This window comes from Malurus melanocephalus, unplaced genomic scaffold (assembly GCF_030028575.1).
Source record: "Malurus melanocephalus ecotype Western Australia unplaced genomic scaffold, MMel_1.1 scaffold_210, whole genome shotgun sequence".
NCBI lineage: Eukaryota > Metazoa > Chordata > Aves > Passeriformes > Maluridae > Malurus > Malurus melanocephalus.
Window position 1 is genome coordinate 1,229,146 of NW_026623442.1, and position 14,534 is coordinate 1,243,679.

Below are 14,534 nucleotides of genomic sequence, written 5' to 3' on the forward strand. Positions count from 1 at the left end.
CTGAGAAAGTTGGTGCTGTTCAGCCTGGAAAAGAGATTGTTGCCTGGATACCTCAGAGTATCTTCCAGTATCTGAAGAGTCCTACAAAGAAGGCAGAGAGGGACTCTGCATCAGGAAATGTGGTGACAGAACTAGGGTTCAGACTGAAAGAGGGGATATTTAGTTTAGTTTAGTTTAGAAGAAATTCCTCCCTGTGAGGGTCATGAGACCCTGGCACGGGTTGCCCAGAGAAGCTGCCCCATCCCTAAAAATGTTCAAAGCAAGGTTGGACGGGGCTTGCAGCAATTTAGTCTAGTGGAAGGTGTCCCTGCCCATGGCAGGGGGTTGGAACTGGATGATCGATAGGTCCCTTCCAACCCAAATAATTCTATTATTTGCCTTAAGTGGTACCCAAATTGGTGATCAGTTATATGCTAGCAGCCTCAGAAGAAGGTCTGAAATATTCTTGGCTATAACACAGTGACAAGGGAATCTGTCAGATGTTGCACCTGGCAATATCCAAACATGAGTTCTTGACAGTGGTTGAGAATTTATAGTGCATTAAACCTTTCAAGGATCTTTGAAGGGAGATGTTGATTCCATCAATTAGGATTCTGGCGTAATTTCTGAAATCCAGTGTGATAATTCTACAAGCTATGAATGTGAATCTGTCTCTCTGTTGCCCATGTAAAATAGAGAGACCACTAAAACGATTGCTGCTTCACAGCTATGAATCAAGGAAGAATTGGACCCATTTTTCTGTCTGTAACTTTACATAAATCAAGGCACAGACATGATAATTGCATCACACAGTAACTTCAAAGTCCTTGAGAGACAACAGAAATTGTCATTCAGCTCTCATCATCAGCTTTATTTTATGCCAGCCAGRTAATACACATTTCATGCAGACTTTACATTTGCTCCAACTGCTGCTCAGACGAATGTTCCCGACTTCATGTGAGTTGGTCCTGCACTAAAGTACTTGGTTCTTGGTCTGTAGCACCAGTGTTTTTTTCAGGGGTCCTGGAAGCAGAGAAAGAGCATCATTGCAAAGCTGTCAGAGCAATCACCTGGCACRTGACAACAAAATGCCACCCCTGAGCTAGACTTTGCCCCAAGACTAGTGGCTCTGCAGAGTGCTCCCCAAACAATCACACATTTGGTGCATCCTTAGGCTGGCAGGAAAATGGTCCTGGTTCCTGCAAGGAACTGGTCCAAAACCCATGGATGTCCACAAAACTTGTGAGGATTTGGCCTGGACTGTACAACCAGCCCTTGGTTTAACTGTGACCAGGATTATGCCYGTTGTCAGATACACAAAATGCTTGCCAATTGATTATAACCTGCATCGAACAAGCACCTTGGTGTAAAACTGTCTCACAAAGAAACAGCTTATTTCCCTCCAGATRGGTGGTGAAAGCTCAGCTTCACAGGGAAGCYGAGCTCTTGTGCTACTCTGGAAGCMCCTGGAACTTGTTAAAACAACTGTCAGGAAAGCATGCCCAGCTAAAATATGCTAAACCCAGTTTGAGAGCACCCCTTCTCTTTGATACTTCCAGGAGACAAAGTATTGGATGCCTGATAGGATCACCTCTGTACCTRGATGGTCTTGGATGGCAGTGTAAAAGAACAAAGGCACTCATAATGCTGCCAGTAGAAGCTCTGGACTGGTGTTGGAGKGAAGGCTGGGTCTTGAGGAAGGGATGGGGAAGGAAAGACCTGTACAGAACAAGGCAGTCAGTGTTCATTAGGAAAGAGAAGGATGATCTCTAGGGATGAGGTGAAACATGGTGGATGGGGACAGGTCTATGAGGGTGCAGAAAGGCAGAAAGCAGTTGGAGACACACAAGAAACCTTCTTAGCTTTAAAATGRGCAGCTTTACATCAAGGGACTGTGGAGATCCCCATTTGTCCCCCAGTCTGGCATCATCTTTGTACAGGAAACGGATCCAGCTTAGAGGAGGAAAGGAGAGGTTGATGCCATGGAGTGGATGGTTACCACCTTCTTGGTTCATATAATAAGCCCAACCCAGACCAAAGACTAATCATCTCTTCATGAGAGGCTTGTGGGGAGGAACCACGCAAAGAGCACTGGCAGGACAGCTGTCTCTCAAATACTCACCCTCACCCTCCCTGTTGAGGCAGTCAAAAAGCTGATGCCTGAGGTATATGTTCTTCATTTTAATCTACAGGCTCTTTGCCCATGACTCTGTACAATCCTTCAGCCATGGATTTCAGACTGACCCAGCCTCCTGGAGGAGAAAGGAGGCTGTGTCCCATCTCATCCCCTGGCTTCCTCTTTGCATGAATACAGACAATTGTATGACTGTCCATCACAATCCACCACATAAGCCCATTCCAAACCTGTTTTAAACTGGAAGGAGTGTGATGGGGAGGTAATAATATTATTTTCCCTGGGAGCTGGTGTTCAGGGACAACAGAGCATGCAGAGCAAACAGCCCTGACTGCTCTCTGCAGGGCTGCACAGTGGAGTCTGGCCCTGGGTACCAGCCTTGGGAAAAGTGAGCTGTGAGTGTGCAAATTGGAGAGTTAAAAGGAAAGCCTGATCCTGAAACATAACAAGCCCCAACATACATGCAGCAACAAAGATAATTTACAAATTATCTTTGTTTATTAAGACAAGTGTGGAAAGAGTTTGGAGATCTTTGCMCTTATGAGGGCTGCTGATGGTAAAYTGTTGGGTTATTATGTGAGGTGAGAAATGTAGAACAGATTAATTAGAGGTGACAGATTTCTACTCCTGTTATATCTGAGAGAGATGCAGAAAGAGTATGAAATTCAGCAGGGATTTGTTTCCCAGAGGCAGCACAAAGTGGTTGGTAATAATGTGGGGTGTTCATGGGCCACCATCAGCATAGTCTCCTCTTTGTTGGTCCTGGTATAACCTCATGGAGCTGGGATTTTGTGACATGGGGTATAAACTTGCCTGAGAYAGCTCAAGCAATATTATCCTATTCCTCAGAGATGTGGAGGACCTGCTCATATCTCATTGCTGTTCCTCTATGAATTCAGATCTTAATGTTTGGTGGCCTCATATCAAAATGAGCTGATGACTTGTATTCCCTTCTGCAAAATTACATTCATTCAAAGCAGTTTAGCTATTTGGGAGCTGTTACAAGTCTGTATAGGCACAAGGAAAATTAAAAGTTGCCTTTAAGAGAACTAGAAGCAGCAGGAATCCTCTACCAGTGGCTCAGAAACAACGTAACAGTGCCAGGCACTGAATTTCGGCGCTGAAGGAACATTTTAAAGAAAAAAAACCACGAGAAGTCTGTCCTCTCTTTCCCAGAGAATTCAGATGAGGAGAYAGCTCTCCTCTGTGGAGGAACCACCTTTTGGTTAGTGCCCTTATCCAGGAGGATATTGGCAGGTTCATGTTTCTCAGAAGATAGAAACTCACTGATTTCTAGGCAAATGCAATTCCCAGTTAGACTATGAGTAGGTTATGATAASTCACTGCTGTCTTCTGAATGCTGCRTTGCCCTTTGTGCATTAGAGTTTGYTGACTTGACAAAAYAGAAACAAAAATACAAGCCTTCTTTTTCCTGGAAAATGATTTTAACATCGTTCCAAATTGGTCTCAGTTGCATTCTTTGGAAGAGGCAACAGCCTCAAGTAGAGGTAACACAGCAAGTTTTATCAGGGAAATGCAGAATTTTAGCCTTGCTCTAAACCTCAGCAAGCAGAGGGGTTGTTGCAAAGGTTGGGTTGGAGACCTGGAAATGTGCAATGGTTTGGGAYCTTGCTGGCCCCAAACAGTTGCACATTTCCAGGTCTCCAACCCAACCTTTGCAACAAAGAAGAACAAAGTGCCTGGTTGTGAAATCTGGTTTGATTGTAGGTGTGGGGTGAGCAACAGGGAGCTCAGCCTTTTGGAGTTCAAACCAATGTCTGCCTGCAAAGCAGATAGACAAGCTCTTACAGAGCTCTGCTAGCAGAAATATAGATGTTAGGGGACTTCTGCATACCTATTAGTCAGATGAGAATCTCAGCAGCATGGAGGAATCATGTCCTAAATACTAGTCAGACCCTAAAGCTGCAGCTGAGATTTTTAAAGTGCTGTTTTGGGCTGTTCTAAAGCTTTTTTACTGGTGGTATCTACAGCTTGGAGGAGGAGGAGGCAGGAGCACTGTGGAAGCAAGTCATGGTGGCACATAGGAAAGGATGCAGGATATCACCTAGGGATAGATAGGATCAAGGGATAGAAYCTTTTCCCAACTGTCTCTTTCCAGCCTATGCTGAAATTCCTACAGCCTGGAGATGTCAGGCACAACCCAGCTGCAAGTCTTGCTTGTCCTAGACAGAATTTCCAGGCTCCTCACTGAGGATTTGAGCTCCCCACACATTTCATCTCTTCTGTCTGCTCTTGCAGGTAGGACAGGACAGGAACAGGCACTGAAGAAAGCCAAGGGGACCAAGCATTGCTTGATCCCTCTCCCATCCCTGTCCACCAACCTGCTTTAGTTTTGCCTCTATTAGATCCTCAGAGCTAACTCCTGCAGATGGCCCATGACACCAGATTGATGACCATGCTATGAGTTCACTCAGTGTGATGAGGAATCTCCTTTGCTTTCTGGCACACTACAGGCAGTGAGGGTCACTGTAAGGGTAAASAGAGCTGCTCCTGCAATTTTCCATGTTTGGATGGAGCACCTGGGAAGAACCACCTCCATGTGCACCAACAGCTCCAGCACAGACCAAACTAGCACTYTGAGGCAATAAATTAGGACRAGGAAGCTGCAAAGAGCCACCTGARATTGAGTCACAACTGAGTCTTGCTGTCACAGGTAGAAGGGACCACAGACAGATCTAGTCCTTGCCTAGGATAAAGGAAGCAGATGTTTAGGGCACTTTCTGAGGCACAAGAAGCCCCCTGAGCATTCATCTCTGATTCATGCTAAGCCAGCTTTTGCTGATTCCCCTTGAGAGATACATCTGCTTGGATTTCCACTGACACACCTCCACCACTGCTTCCTGTTACAGGRGAATGTAGTTCCTTTACCCTCAGCTGCTTCTGCTCTGGACTACAAGATTTCTCCCTCTTTCTTCTCAGCAGCTGCATTTGTTGAGCCACCTGGCAGCACAGGACATCTCTGTAGGAAGTTGGAGAAAGGCCAACCTCTTTCTCAGATGCACCAGAATGGCAAGGGACGGAAGGTCCTGCAGCTCTGAATGTGCCAGGCTCCTACACTGACAACAAAGCTTGTCCCTGTGGCTGTAAAAAAAAAAAAAAAAAAAAAAAAAAAAAAAAAAAAAAAAAAAAAAAAAAAAAAAAAAAAAAAAAAAAAAAACACAAAAAAAAAAAAAACGAAAAAAAAAAAAAAAAAAAAAAAAAAACCAAAAAAACCGAAGGTACCAAAAGACAATACATGAGCAGTGTCGTCCTAAAAGACAGAGCTGCAGAAGCAAGACTGACCATGAGGACAGACACAMAATGCACTGCACATCTGGTGAAGTCACACCAAGACAGGAGAGAAAGGGCAGTTGGTAGGTATCATTTATTCCAAGTGGTGAATGATATCACACAGTACAGGCAAAGAGAAAGTCTTACAGTCCAAGASAGACAGGACATGAGACAGTAACTGGGGAAAGATGGGAAGGAGGACATCCTTGGTGGAACTGGGTATTTACAGTGATGTGGAGGGGAAAGATGCTAGATGGGGAGAGGTGGGAAAAAATGAAGGATTGTCTGTGGGACAAACGTGGAAAAGCTGGCAGAGAGAATGGAGGGAAAATTATTTTGAAGGCAAGAAGGAATGGTGGTGTGGTGGGCAAGTGGGATCAGATGGGGAAGTGAGGACATTGCAGACTAAGAGGGGAGGAACCAACAGAGACAGAGATCTCTGATCAGCAATGAACCTCGGGGAGAGGGGAGGGAGCAGGAGCAAGGAGGGCAAAGACATCCATTGTCCTGCAGCACCAAAGCATTATCTGTTTCATTAAAATCAAGGTGCCTTGGGGGGTTGTGTCCCTGCTCATAMATCACAGGATCACAAAATATTTGGGTGGGAAGAATCTTCAAGATCCTCTTGTTCCAACCTCCCTGCCACAGACAGAGACACCTTCCTCTAGACCAGGTTGCTCCAGCTCCAGTTCAACCTCACCTTGAACACTTCCAGTGACAGGGCAGCCACAGCTTCTCTGGGCAAATCTCTTGGGTCCAAACAAGATGGTCACAGCTGAACATTTCTTCAGTTGGGTTTTAAATCCTGAACCAGGCCAAAGATCAGGTTAGTCCAATGGCCATGGACTACTCTCAGGGTTTCCCTACCCTGACCATCTGGTACTGGAATCATCAAGCTCATGGATGCTGTTTAACTGATAGAACAGACTCATCTGCCACTCATTGTGTGGTGAGATCCCCTCCACCATGTGCCTGAAGGGTGCTCCTCACCCTTTGCTGTGACCCAGCTCTTCAGACCTCTCTCTGAGCTAGACAGGACACATCAGTCTCTCCAAGAAGAGAAGGGAAGATCCACTTTGTTTGGGGKCKTGGGGTTGTTGCAYGCCACAGGCTAGGTTGGGGTGGGCAGAGGACAATAARGAAGGTTCAGAAATGCTTTCCCATCTCTCACACCACTTAGCAAATTGAAGGTAGTTATTCCTCAGTGCTCTCACATATCACTAAGATCTGCTGCTACTCCCATCCATCATTTTTCTGGTGGCTGGTCTTTGCYGTTGGCTTCCACTGAGTAGACTGCCTGAAGAGAAAATTGGCATTTTAGAAAGCATAMAGATGCCTTCAATCCACTAGTAGAATTTTCTTTTATCCTTGCCTCACATGTCCTCCACATGACAGTCAGGATTAGGGAGCTGTTCCCAAGGCAGCCTGCAACAGAAATTAATAGTGTTTACAAGTAATTCAGAGTTCATGACAGACCACCAGTCCTGAAGGACTCAGAGCTGTGTTACCCCTCATCACATACCCCTGAGCTTGGAAGTAGACCCAGGGGTATCAGTGGAATTGCTCCCAACCCAGAAAGTTCAGGTGAAAAAGGGCAAATGGAAGTGAGGTGCCAATTCCCCAACTGGATCAAACTTACCATGACTGCTGGAACAAGGCAGAGCTGAAGCCCATGTCTGAGAATTGCAATATTATCCAAATGTGGAAAAGATACTGTTCTTAGARCTGAGTACATCCATATAATCATGTTTATACTAGGGAATTTCTTCTTCCTGTATGGGTCCTCTTCTTGATCTGATGTCACTGTTGGGAATGGTTGTTATTCCTTGGATGTTGGGAGGTACAAGCTATGACAGAAGCATCTTCTTAAAAAATCCCTTTCTCTMCTGCACTGGCACATCTCTAAATAAACCCTAAATCCAAAGAATATAATGACACAGGAGGTTGCATTTATATGAGGGCTGGCACATCAGCTGATGAAACATCATTTTACCAGTCAGGGAATAACATAATGATAATAATGATATCTGAGGTTTTCAAAGGGATCTCAGAGATTTGCAAGTGTCAAAAGTGATAAATGTCAGTTCTGTGCCCAAGCTGGAGTGGAAGGATGGGGAGTGTCAAGGAGGAACTTCTTTGTCCACCCATGCACAAGGATCCCAGATGTGTGGACACAATGTGTTCAAAAGCAGCTCATTAAAACTGGAGGCATGGAGGCAACTCCTCATGAGGCTGCTTATGGCAGAGTGACACCTCTGCAAAGCCACTTTCAGATCACAGAATTATTTAGGTTGGAAGAGATCTCTAGATGYTCCATTATTAAGTATTTGAGAAGCAGATTTGACTCTCAAAATTCAGCTTATTGTCTCCCCTCCTTGTCCCTTCACCCAGACACCGAAAAGGACAATAATGCCTRTTTCTCATCCAGCCAGTGCCTCCACACCTTCACACTAAATGCTCTTGTAAGACAAAGCACTTCATTTTTAGTGAAGCCCTCCAGCACAACCCTTGGAAAGAGGTGGGCAGTGCCAGTCACWAATGACTTGGCAAAGATTAAGGAACCAGTGAGCAGCAGCAGGTTCAGACAATGATGGTTAAAGACCAGGGAGTCCAGATGTTCCATAAGCCTAATAGGTMCCACTGTCCCTTGAAATACATCCTACCCCTTTCTGCATTTGGTTTTTGCAAGGCCGAGTGAGTTCAGAGAACAGGGCAGCAAAGGCATGTTTTCCAGCACTCATTTTGGGAGCAGATGGATCACCTATCCAGACTGCAGCATGGAAAAGACCCCACACCTTTGTGTCATGGGAGAAGCACTTTGTTGCCCATGATGGATTGCTAGATAAGCTCCTATAATAAATAATCTTTTAAATATGAGCATGTTCTCCAATACCAGCTGGAGAGAGTGAAATGATGAATCCTGTGACCTTTCAGCCCAGCTGAAAACACTCCAAAGATCATAGATAGGTGTGACTGATGAATGGATGAAGGTGGTRGGGAAGGGAGAGGGAAGGCATCACTGTTATTAGCATGTGATCACAGATGGAATAAATTCAGAAACCRATCTGTAAACTAGGCAGGGATAAGAAATAGCACCCTTAGTAACAGGAAGGCAGAAAAGGTTTGGTGGTCCATGGACATCAACAGARTTATGGTGGAGGAGAGATTTTAAAATCATAGAATTACAGAATGGTGTGGATTAGAAGGGACCTTAAAGACCATCTAGTTCYAARCCCCCTAATGTGGGTAGAGATACTATCCACWAGACCAGGTTGCTCAAAAATAYARTAATTTTCTTCAGGTTGGTGGGGATAGCCATTAAAGCAGAAAATACAATTAAAAATTGGAATTGCTGGCTAATTAAATGAAAAAAGAGATTAAGCTAAGATTAGGGTTCACAATTTAAAATAAAATTGTGCCCTCAGTCCTGCTTTCTTCTCAAGCATCATTTTTTCCAGATAGCCAATGCTTTCATTAATATAAAATCATTTGCTTTACACTTCTACAGCCTCTGCCAAGCGTCTGGGCTTGCAGTGCATTGAAAGTGCTCGAGCCCAGAACTTGCCACCTCTTTTCAAAGAGGATTTATAGCTCCTTGACTCTTCTCATTGGCCTTTCAGGTGTTTTTCACAGAATGGTAGAAAAGTTTGGGCTGGAAGGGACCTTAAAGCTCAATTAGTTCCAGCCCCACTGCTATGGGCAAGGACATCTTCTTATAGACCAGGCTTGGTTTAGGGAGAAAACAAAAGCTTTAAGTAGTTGAAAAAAGTGTAATTAGTGTTAGGGCTAGGGTTAGGGTTTGGGTTAGGGTTAGGGTTAGGGTTAGGGTTTGGGTTAGGGGTTAGGGTTACACATCACCTTACCCTCCCTCCAGCTCTCAGTGGGGTACAGTCTCTGCTCCGTGAGCCAGTACAAGGCACAGCAGGGCTCGCACTGCACAAACCCTCTACTCGAAGATACTTTATATAGAAAATAAAAGCAAACTTGCTCATGAGCAGACTCATGACTTCACTGTCCATCTTTGCATTTGCAAATGCTCAGTGCTCATACCAGGTCTGAGGTTAACAGCCATCTAAAGGGAGTTACACTGTGCCAGCCCAGCCATCCCTACAGCAGGCATCAAAGTGGCAACTCTAAGCAACACAAGACCTCATTTCACTTGGACAGGTGTTTCTGTCACTTAGCTGTGCTTCTGATCGAGAAAACAAGATCAAGGAGGTGGTATTTGTCTTTACATTTATTTAGCATTGGAAAAAGAACCCTTTGAGCAAGCAAAGATCACATGCACGTCACAATCAATTGGCTGTACATTAATTTTGTGTATGTGTGTGTGTGTGGGAGAGAGAGACTTTCATCAGAATATCAACAATGAAAAAGCACCACAAGGAGGTGTGCTTAACATGTTTACAAGAGACAATCTGTGATATGCAACCAAACCCAGGCCACAAAATATTAATTAGACACTTCTTATCTGCCTTCAAGAGGCAAGAGGTTGTGGAATTCATGGGCGCCAGGTTTTGACACCAGGTGCACTGCAAATGAAGAAGCAGGTGATYGGTGTGCAAAGCAGCCAGAAAACAGGAGCTCAGTCAGCAATTAGCACCATTTGGCAGAAAGGAGTAACAGTACAATACAGTGAAAATGCAAATAGCACAATTACCCTCTCACAGGGTAAAAAGCAAAACATTTTTTTTTTTCTTTTTACAAGGAAAGCAAAACATCTTATAAATCAGCAGTGGAACAGAATCAGCGCTGTGGTAGCTGGAAACACAGAACAGCAGAACACTGTTTCCCAGTGGGATTGACAAGCTCAGAGCCCAAAGTGAACTTGAAATGACAGAGATTAGGTCTCCTTTCTGATAAACCTGAGTGGGTTGGATGGACATAGAGTCTGTGGAAGGTAGTGCAGTGCAGGATTTCACCCTGAGGCTTGCCTCTGCTGCAGTTCCTGGCATTCAATGCAGTGCCAGCCTGTGTGCTTGGATATGTGTGTATGCTTTGATGCATGCTGAGGAGCTGATGCAGATGGTGCACAAGCCAGGATTTCTATCCCTATGTTGTTGCTRTCTGAGAGGGAGGTATCCAGGCCCTACCAGTCTTCCAGGCTCTTTTTGCAAAGAAAACCTTTCAAGGACCATTTATCCACCCAAAGAGGTGTATCAAAAATAGGCAGCTCAATGGCCCTTGGAAAGTTCCTTCACTAGAGTGGGAATTAAAACCACTGGCTAACTTCATACCTAGCATAGTAGTGAGCTCATGGAATGGCTTRAGTTGGAAGGGACTTTAAAAATCTTATAGTTTCAAGCCCCCTGCCATCAAAAAATTTCATGTATTRTAGAAACAAAAAGCCATATTTTGACACCTCACTTCGTATGTTTCAAACACTGATGGATGCTCTTCATTGGCAAGAAACCATCCCAAAGCCGTTGGATGATCAGCAGTTCATCCAAAGCCATGGAAATGCTTGGATTAGGTGGTCTGAGCATCTTAGTGATGCTCCTTGGGGAAAATTTAGTTCACCTTGAAGTCAAGGGCTAAATTCCCATTGAATTCCAGGTGAAACAGTAGCAAATGTGGTGTGCCTTTAAATGTGAAACTTAGTACTGAAAAATTCTAGGGAGAATTGTGTTGCATGGTCTGTCCTTAAGTAACATTAGGATATTGAGCTATTTGAACTGTCTAGGGCCTACCTGATGTGTTTTGCCTGGTGTGACATATCTTYGCAACTGGTGCTACATCCTGCAATAGGAAAGGACATTACTGAGGATGGTGAAGATGCATGAAGCATCTTAAAAGCCAAGGAATTCACGCCAAAGTCTTGGGAGCTCATCTTCTCTGGCCAGTTGTCCCTTTTGTGATGGGTAGGAAGAGCTGCAAGCAGCATGCCTCTGGTCCAGCTCAACACAAGCYTTTTGCTGAGCTGCTCTGGAGACAGAGCTGTGCAGTGCTGCAGGGCTTTTGTGTACTCAGAAAAGCAATGATCAATGTGAACAGGTCAGCATCTCCATGAGGCATGCACATCCAGGAAAAGAAAAAAAAAAAGCACTACATTCACAAATATTTCCACAGTTTTACTTCCTGGAGGATTTCCCCTGGTTTCCTCCTAAACCATGGAGGTTTAAATACGTAAATATATTTCTATATATGAATGTATATTTTCCACATACACATTGCCAAACCTGATTAGCTCATAGCACACAGTTCTAAAACAGCTAAGCTTGAAATTACACCACTGAATTCAGAACACTATACTTACTGATACTCAAAGGTTTAGGCTGTTAGCACAAGGCAAACAGGACACATCACATGATACATTGAACTTGTCATTTATTCATTACTAAGGCCAGCAAATGTTACTATCTGTATATCATGGAGCTTTTCTCCTCAGTCRAAACTTTCACTCAAACCCTGTAGACCACCACTCATTTATAAATGTTTCCAAAAGACCCAATTCTAATGGGATAAAACCCCCAAAACAGGACTCCTCACCCTCCCAACACATTATTTTTTCTGCTAGATAGTTTCACGTCTCTAAAATACCCCTAGCAGTAAGACTTTCCCCATTCCACTACCTCTACAGCAACACACCACCTCCATACCCTACTTTCTGTCTCTGYGCTTCCCAATTGTCCTCCAGAAGTTTCAAGCTGGCCTTCACATTAGGAGAGGAATTTTGGAGCTGCAAAAAAAAACCAACCAAGAGCCCTGCATCTTAACTTGTAGCTAGCTACTCTGCTATGGGAGAGTTTAACAGCTCAGTTTGGTGGGATCAAGATTAATCCTTATGTATTTAGGACCCAATCCAGARGTTAGGCACATAAATTTGGATTGGGACCCCAACTCTCCCACTGATCCAATGACCCAGATTCTGTGACATAAAATGCCAGCCTGTTGGGTCAGTTCATACTATCTGACAAATGGTCTTGTTGTGTTTAGGGCTTCCAAAATGGTTGTGRGGATTTCCTAGAGAGCACAATAWATAGGATTGAAACCCTGAGAGTTTKTCTGGAAGGWGTCTAAGGATCCCAGCAACTTTTTTTATGGCCCTCTAAGGATGCTCRTGAGCCAACATGAACGTAAACAGGTGGAAGAATCAACACAATGGGCACTGACAGCTCTACSCAGCCTTGGTGAAACATTTCTTTTTACCCCTTTGGAAGGTCATGCCTGCAAACTAAACCACTTTCTGAAACCTAGCTCTGTTGGCACCCCAGAAGTGAAGAAAGCAGATCAAGATTCAAAAAGAACAGTAATAATTAAAAAGATCCATAACCTAGGGAAACAATAGGGAAGAACAATCTGCTGATAACCTAGTCTAACCTGCCATGTRTTTGGAAAGTCTTCACTGCCCACTGCACCTTCCCTCACTCTTTATTTTTTTTAAATGAAGGACTTCAAGTGGTGTTAGTGAGTGAAGTTGCCTTGATGCAGCTGGACCTACTCCCACCTACTGTCGTGGAGGATTTGGCCCTTAATTTCCATGGGATCTCCTTTCCCATTGCTTCTTGGAGCAGAATTCCCATCAGTGTCATCAGGGGAAATTGCTCTTGGCCACACCTCTGATTCTGGTGGATTTACAGAAGATCCACGGCACCATGAATGATCTTGATCCTCTCTGCCTTTAAAACCCTTCACCTGCTGACACCAGTGGGAGGTGACACAACAATGGCCAACCCTAAAGGGCTTCATGGGATGAGAGCACTGCCCCTACATGGCTCAATTTGCACTTCCATGCTGTCAAAGCTCAAGGAAAGGGACAAGCAGTTGGATGTAAATCACTGTTGATCCTTCACCTTCATCTCTTAGGACCCTGCTTATGCATTCCCACATCCCTCACTCTGTGCAGAGCCATGGTGTGCAGGCAAAGCAGAACAATCTGACCTCAGAAACAAGAATTTCCTAATCCTCCTTGGAAATAAAACAGAAAAGCTTCTAAAACAATCAGAACAAAAAGCAGATTAGAAGCCTCTAATTAATTTTGTGGCCTTTATTTAATCAAGGAGAAGAAAAAAAAAGGAAAGAAGAAAGAAAAGGAAAAAAAATGAGAAGGAAAAGAAAATGCAGTGACATTTACTCTTTTGCCTCAGCCAGTTTATTGTTCATCTCTTTGCTTTTCTCCTTATCCTCCGGCTTTGCAGTGTTGGAGGTCTCGGCGCTCTTTTTCTTGGCAGCCCGGCCAGATGCAATCTGCTTGTCTTTGGCCTTTTTCAGGGGTTTATGGCTTGTTGTGGTCTTTTTTGGTTTGGAAGGCTTTATGCTAGGCTTTTCCACCTGCATGGAGGGCGACAGGCAAAATGACAACACAGAGATGGAGAAAGAGGGAGAGAGAGAGAGAGAGAAAGAGAAAGAGAGAGAGAAAGGGAAAGAGAGAGAGAGAGAAGGAGAGACACAAGGACAGGTGGAAAACATTGGATTTAGATCTGAAACAGGAACAAATGTTRCTTTATCTGTTCAGCTCTGCCCAGCCACAAAGGCAAGGGAGCAGCTGGGCTTATGCTGAGTTACAAATGGCCAGCTCCCTCCAGGGTGCCCCTGGAGCCAGCAGAGCCCATTGTACCCACATCATGATAGAGTAGGATGAATAGGAGAGGGAATATTATCAGAAATTTTATCAATTTCWGCATATTTCTCTGATTTCAGGAGAGGTTTTGCAAACCTATAGAGGGTAGTCTCTCTCTGGACTGGAAGCAGAGAAATGATGCTGAGGAAAAAAAAGCTGCTCTAAGTCTCCATCTTTCCTGCAGGAGGGAACTCCTCTGCTTGTTTCTCCTTAATAGATTCCCAAAATGGAAAAAAAATTACTTTGGGATAYGTGAGGTGCAGAAAATGAGAAAATTGGCACATGAGAAAATTCCACAATAGTGTCTTGTTTCTATATCCCCAAAATAGGAAGGASAGCTACCAAAATTAAGGGGGAACAGAAGCCTTCAGCTCCTACATGCTCACCCTGCYATCCCTCTCAGACCTCATGGATCTAAGCACTCATCAACTCAGGGAATGACTTATGGTCCTGGGTTTAAAACTTCACAGAATGACTCATTTTAAATGCAGATCCTCTGCTGTTCCTAGAAAACAAGGCTGGAAGACATTTCAGTTCAGGCCCACCTCAACACATGTTCTCCATCTGATT

The 14,534-nt window shown here is 44.2% G+C and overlaps 1 protein-coding gene across 3 annotated transcripts in view; it reads right to left on the reverse strand.

Moving 5' to 3' along the window:
* Positions 1–842: 842 nt before the first annotated feature.
* Positions 843–14,534, reverse strand: part of MAP6 (microtubule associated protein 6) — a 42,211-nt gene continuing 28,519 nt past the window's right edge. The window contains exon 3 of one of the 3 annotated variants that reach the window (XM_057373923.1): positions 843–1,002. In XM_057373923.1, coding sequence (XP_057229906.1) covers positions 994–1,002 — 9 coding nt within the window. In that variant the 3' untranslated portion in view covers positions 843–993. Of the gene's footprint in view, positions 1,003–6,532; positions 6,830–11,062; positions 13,676–14,534 lie in introns of those variants that run through there. The other 2 variants (XM_057373922.1, XM_057373921.1) reach the window with 2 other exon arrangements.